The 5,911-nt window shown below is 43.3% G+C and overlaps 1 protein-coding gene across 1 annotated transcript; it reads left to right on the top strand.

The window, feature by feature from the left end:
• Positions 1-467: 467 nt before the first annotated feature.
• On the top strand, positions 468-3,411 carry epcam (epithelial cell adhesion molecule). Its single transcript, XM_056435261.1, has 9 exons — positions 468-833; positions 1,468-1,566; positions 1,673-1,934; positions 2,014-2,079; positions 2,203-2,269; positions 2,375-2,473; positions 2,576-2,773; positions 2,883-2,927; positions 3,020-3,411. Exons 1-9 carry the CDS (start codon positions 773-775, stop codon positions 3,041-3,043), a joined length of 921 nt encoding a protein of 306 aa, XP_056291236.1. The 5' UTR covers positions 468-772; the 3' UTR covers positions 3,044-3,411.
• Positions 3,412-5,911: the final 2,500 nt, after the last annotated feature.

Below are 5,911 nucleotides of genomic sequence, written 5' to 3'. Positions count from 1 at the left end.
CATTTGGTAAATATGATGATTTAATAGCTGAGGGAACGCAGATTACGACGTGATAAGAATACACAGTGATATTATAATAGTACAGTATGACATAATGGGGATATATGAGTATCATCACAAGAGTGTAGTGTAAAACTATGGTTTAAACTGTCTAAAGTGATATCTGCATAATAACCCTACATTGAAACAATGAAGACCTTTACATGTAAAGAAAAATATGTTTTACATAATTGATGTAAACTTTTTTCGTTGTTGGTAGAGAGAGAGAGAGAGAGAGAGAGAGAGAGAGAGAGAGAGAGAGAGAGAGCGAGCGAGAGCGAGAGAGAGAGAGAGCGAGAGCGAGAGACCAAATATGGTCACGCCACACCGGAAGAAAGGTGCGCTTGACGAACCCCTCCTCCCCCTATCTTAATCGACGATGCAAATTGGAGTGACGTCGACAGACTACTTGTCTTATAAATGTACTTCATAACAGCTCGTCAGTCAGTTGGACAATAACCATCAACATCGGACATAATCAACAACCAGCTCTGTTGCGTCACTTTGGTGGTGCTCGTACTTTTGAATCGTTACCTTTTGTGTGCGCGTGCGCGTCGAGTTTCTCCCTCAAACAGGTTCGACCGCCGGGACACACCTGCAAGGAGAAAAAGAAGCACGCCTTGTTGTCCCCCGAACGCCATTCTTTAATCTCTCTCTGACCTCTGTGGAAGACGGAGGAACCGAACAGCGATTTGTTTTACAACAATAAGTCTTATTTGGGCTCGTTTTCATCATGACAATGTGGATTGTTCTCGTTCTCGTTGCCTTTGCGGCGAAAGCTGCGGCTGCCCCCTGTAAGTAGTTTGATTTATTCAGTCATTTAAATTAGAAAAAGTATTGTAACGCAGTTTAGGCTAACGCGTCTCCTAAATGTCACTGGCTGTTTTCTATTTCAAGTGTACTTTCTCTCCCCCTTTTTTCATCTTTTATTTCTAAAATGTGAAATGTTTGTTTTATTTGTAGTAGAAGTAGTGAGGAAACTCTGAAGTAGGCCTACGACCTGTTTTTTCGTCAAAACGCAGGCAGTTTAGTTGTCGAGTGGGGGTTGGGAGGATCTGTTCCGCTCTCCGGGGACTTGTCTTGTTTGGAGGAACCAACGCCCAGGTGTAAACCTGTTCGTCCACCTGCGCTCTGTTTATGGGGCTGTATAACCGCCAATGCAATAAGCCCTTCACGGGCCAGACTTTCACCCAGCCTATATGATACGTTTCGGGGGAGGTGGGGTTCGCTTCTGTCTACTTATGTTGCATATTGTAAAACGCAATACGCACTATAGAGGTGTTCAAAGTTGAGCCACAAATTGATATTTAACTTGCCGTGCACTTCTGGTACTTAAAGTTCTTGTATGGGGTTGCGTACATAATTTAATATTGATGGTATAACTTGTGTTGCTGACCTCCTTTTAAACGAATGTTTTTATTTATATAGGTGCTTGTGAAACTTTGAAGTGGGCCACCTGTGAAGAGCCATGCGATTGCACCGTTATGGTCGGCGTCAACCAGAAACAAAAGCTGAACTGCAAAGCATGTAAGTAAACATCATGAGGAAGTTATCACATCTGTTTTTCTGGCCTTTCGCAGGTGTTTGTTCTGTTGCCTGATCACAATTTACTTCCCCCTCCAACCCCATTCAGTGATCCCCAAGTGCTTCTTGATGAAGGCCGAGATGCACCTAATTAAAACGGGCAAGGACTCTCGCTCAATCGGTGGAAAGCCGACAGACACGGCCATTGTCGACAACGATGGCATCTACGACCCGGATTGCGAGACCGACGGCAAGTTCAGGGCCAAGCAGTGCAACAACACGGAGGAGTGCTGGTGCGTCAACAGTGCTGGCGTCCGTCGTTCCGACAAGGAAGACAAGAACATCAAGTGTGAGAAGCTCGTCGAGACCAAGTAAGTGTCGTCATCCTCATCGGCCCATCTGAATCGTGTCGGTGTCCGAGCGCTAAATGTCAACTTTCTTTCCCTCCAGCTGGGTCCGTCTTCAGCTGACCCACAAACCAGTGACCACTCTGTTGACCGCCAACAATCTGAAGGCGTGAGTACATTTAACAGCCCCTATTTCAAATTAATTAATAAACGAAACTACATTGTTGACATCAGTTTCGATGTTCCACAATTGTAATTCCTTTCGAAATGGTTTGTTTCCCCCTTAACGCAGTGCCTTTTCCGAAGCCATGAACAAACGTTACATGAACTTTAACAAGGACTTGGTGAAGAATGTTGAGGTGCGTGTCCAGTCTTTTGAAAACTCCAAAAACAAGATTTGTATTTCTTAAAATGGCATCACAAAAGAACCTGACTAACGATGCTTCCTGACTGTCGTGCTGCAGTACGACGCAGATGCCCGCATGATCGTAGTGGATGTGAAGAAGCCAAAGGGAGACCGCCAGAATGACCTGACCCAGATGGCCTACTATATGGAGAAAGATGTAATCTTATATTCAATTTTTATTTTATTTCTGGTGTTTAAATTGTTTGCATTTGGCTTAAAGAGGCCCCGGAGACTGACTCGTGTGTTTGCTCCCCTGCAGGTGAAGGTACTGCCCCTGTTCAAGAACCCGCTCAAGTTCGCACCCACTGTGAACGGCCAGAATGTGGAAATGGAGACCATCTTGGTGTACTACGTTGATGAGGAGCCGCCGACTTTCACCATGAAGCACCTGTCGGGCGGCATCATCGCCGTCATCGTGGTGGTGGTGCTGGCCGTGGTCGCCGGCCTGCTGGTCCTGGTGAGTGCGCGTTTACTTGAATGGCTGTCTGTCTATATTTTTTTTCATTCGCCCTAAATGCAGATTTTAGAGTACGATTATGTGTTCTAATATTCTTTTGTTGATGCAGTTCTTTGCCAGAAAGCGCCAGAATCAGAAATACAACAAAGCCCAGGTGAACTGCCTTTAACTATATAAAATAAATTTGAACTTTTTGCACAATATAATGTGTTTCTAACAACCTGTGTTTTATTTGATCTCATTCAGCAAAGAGAATTGGACCCGATGTAAAGTCTTCACTGCAACGGGACAAAGCATCTGCTTGTACATCACTTTTTGGACGTTCTTTGTGTTTAAAACTTTTTTTTTTTTTTTTTTACGATTTAATTGAGGAATACATATTGTAACAATCAATGTGGGGTTTTTTTCTCTTTTTTTCATGTTGCCAAAGCTGGTACCGCCATTTATTTATAAATCGTGTAAAGTCTTAATGCATTGTCCATCTATATGCCATAATGACCTGGGCTTTAAGCGTGCCTGGCACATGCTGCATTTTTAATGTTGGAACGCGTTGAGTGGCCTAAAATCTGTGTTGTAGATTGTACAGTTTCCTACCTAGTGTGTATCTGAATATTTTTAATAAAATCTTTTTAAAGACACTTTGTAGTGCAGGTTTCGTTTCTTCTGTGTTTTGTCTGGCCGCAGTGGGTTGGAGGAGGGGGTGAATGTATGAGGAAGGGGAACTACAGGTGCTTCTCTATTCCTAAATATAAAATGGTTCCTCTGATACTTAAAGTCGACCCAAACGCATGGTTACAGTGAGTGGCGTGTCCCTCTCGCATTCTTCTGACCTTCCTTTCTGTCTCTCACGGACAAGATGGCCGCTTTGCTTGTAAATGAGCCAGTTTGCATGGAGCAGGTTTCTTACTCGGATGAGTTTGACTGGGTGTGGAAGCTTTGTTTTGCATGTTTCACTATCCTGGTATGCTTTTTGTTTCTTTAAAGGAAACTTAATCTCATGGTTCCACCTGTTCACATTTGTTCAGCGTGTTTCAGGTGGTCAAATTTTTGTTTTTGTTTAAAGCTGTACATCCTGAAACTGTTCAACCGGTCAGTCTGGTTCCGGCTCATGCTAAGTCCAAATACTGGGTTTAAATGCAGGGTTTTATTCTAACTGAGCAATGACTGCTGCGATATAGGCAGTTGAACAATCTGTCAGTGAAATCGTAGTTTAAAAGAATAACGTGACACTGGGGCTTTCTGTCGGCTGAAGACCACGCCTTGTTGTCCCCGTTTAAAACCCTTTGTCAACGCTAAGGCCAACTGGAGGTCTTTATTTTTCGCAAGCGATACAAAGGCATCGCAGGGACAAAATGGACGCGAATGTAAAATGTTGCTTTACTTTGAAAGCGTATCCATGGGATTCAGACTTCCTGTTTCATTCTTCATTTACGGTTTCGATCAGCCACTTCTATTGGCCAGTTAATCATTTGTCAACATGTCGAGGTTCTCTTGCCTCACCCAGTTCCCCCTCCCCCACACACACACACACACACCTTTGTCTCCACAGAAACAAAAGCATGTCTCTAACTAGTTCAGACAGGTTGGGCATTGTATGTCCTCCCCCTCTTGTGAGACTGCAGGAATGAGGCGTGTCAGGCACCTGCTGCAGGTATCAACGCGTCAGTCCCATCCTCGCCAATGACGAGGCCAGAACGAATGTTTTTGTGGGGGGAAGGGAAGAAACTGCGGGAAGTGGGAAAATGTAAGTCTCTGACTGTTGTGGTTTCTATGGACTTCGGCAACATGGATTGCTTTCATTTATAAACATTCTACACTGAAACTAGCAGTTCCTGTAATTTACTTTATTCGAGCAGTTGACTGTAATTATAAGACTTATTCCAATGTATAACATAGCACAGGCTGGAGATAACACTAGGATGAGATATCACTCTTTTAACCAAAGTACCTTATGTAAAACAACCAAATAAGGCCGGTTCTTCCAGTTTGTCCTTTGATGACTGTATCTGATCCTTTAAAACTTCACATTATGTGTCACGCCAGGTAACAGACAGAACAGAGAACCCCCAGCAACTGAAATGCCCATCCGCCCACCTCAAACTTCTGTCCCATCCTCTTACTGCCTTCCTCTAAATCAATTTCTGCCGAAGCGTTTCATGTGGAAAACAGAGGAGTGGCTTCTCGCTGGGTCTCAGTCCACCAAAAAAAGACTTCCGGTATTTATGTGCATGATTGAAGTTTCACCGCTCTCCTGGCTATTCAGTAACTAAAGAGCACATGGGGTCCAAACTGGTGCCCTCTTACAACCTAGTTTCTATGTCTATTGCATTGTGCACCCAAGACGCAAGAATTGTCACTGCACTTCTTGAATGTTCTTCAGCTGCAGTTTTGCCTCTTGCTTTTTTCCTATCGATCCGTATCCTTCATGATACAACAAAGAAACACTGTGAGGCTTTTTTCATAATTATTCCTTAAAGTGTCATCGTCTCTTCTTCATTGTGCATGATGGTGCGTTCCTTTTTTTAAGAAGAGGAAAATAAATATTTTACTTCAAAGGGCATCTCTAAAAAATGGAAAAAAGTAACTGCACAGCCTGGATAGATTAATGAGATATTAGTGGGACATAAATGCACAAGCTCAGTCTTTCAATAAATAGTGTCTTTCAGGAGATGTCAGATGTGAACTGCTGCGACCTCAGCATAAAAAGTCTAAACTAAATCTAAACTCTTTTGGGAGACAGTGCTAATAACTTCCAGCAGGCATTGAAGTGACCCTCGCCCATGTGAGACATAACTATCGGATCGTAGTGACTAGAAAGAGGAGCTTGTGAATGAGTCTTGTATCTTCAAATGTATATGAGGCAAAAGGCAGGTCCGCTTCTGGAACCATTTCCAATTTGAGTCCAGGCAGACACAGTCACCTGGTTTAAGAGTTCCAGCCCCTTGATATAGGTCCATCGTGGAATATGCCTACTATTGAATATTTTAACTCTAAATCTGTCCTTCTGTACACATTACTCTCCCTCCAGGTTTCTTCCTTTTTTCCCCTGAAGGGTTATTTGGGAGTTTTCCTCCGATGTGAGGTTTTGGGGCAGGGATGTCTTGTACAGATAAAAAAAGCCGAGAGTAATTGTAATTT

Source organism: Pseudoliparis swirei, chromosome 17 (assembly GCF_029220125.1).
Source record: "Pseudoliparis swirei isolate HS2019 ecotype Mariana Trench chromosome 17, NWPU_hadal_v1, whole genome shotgun sequence".
Taxonomy (NCBI): domain Eukaryota; kingdom Metazoa; phylum Chordata; class Actinopteri; order Perciformes; family Liparidae; genus Pseudoliparis; species Pseudoliparis swirei.
This window is presented reverse-complemented; position numbering and strand designations above follow the sequence as displayed.

Coding starts and splice junctions, on each gene's coding strand:
- epcam (XM_056435261.1), top strand. CDS start 773: ATGACAATGTGGATTGTTCTCGTTCTCGTTGCCTTTGCGGCGAAAGCT. Junction 2,474..2,575: donor CCTACTATATGGAGAAAGAT/GTAATCTTATAT, acceptor GCTCCCCTGCAG/GTGAAGGTACTGCCCCTGTT. Junction 2,774..2,882: donor TCGCCGGCCTGCTGGTCCTG/GTGAGTGCGCGT, acceptor TTGTTGATGCAG/TTCTTTGCCAGAAAGCGCCA.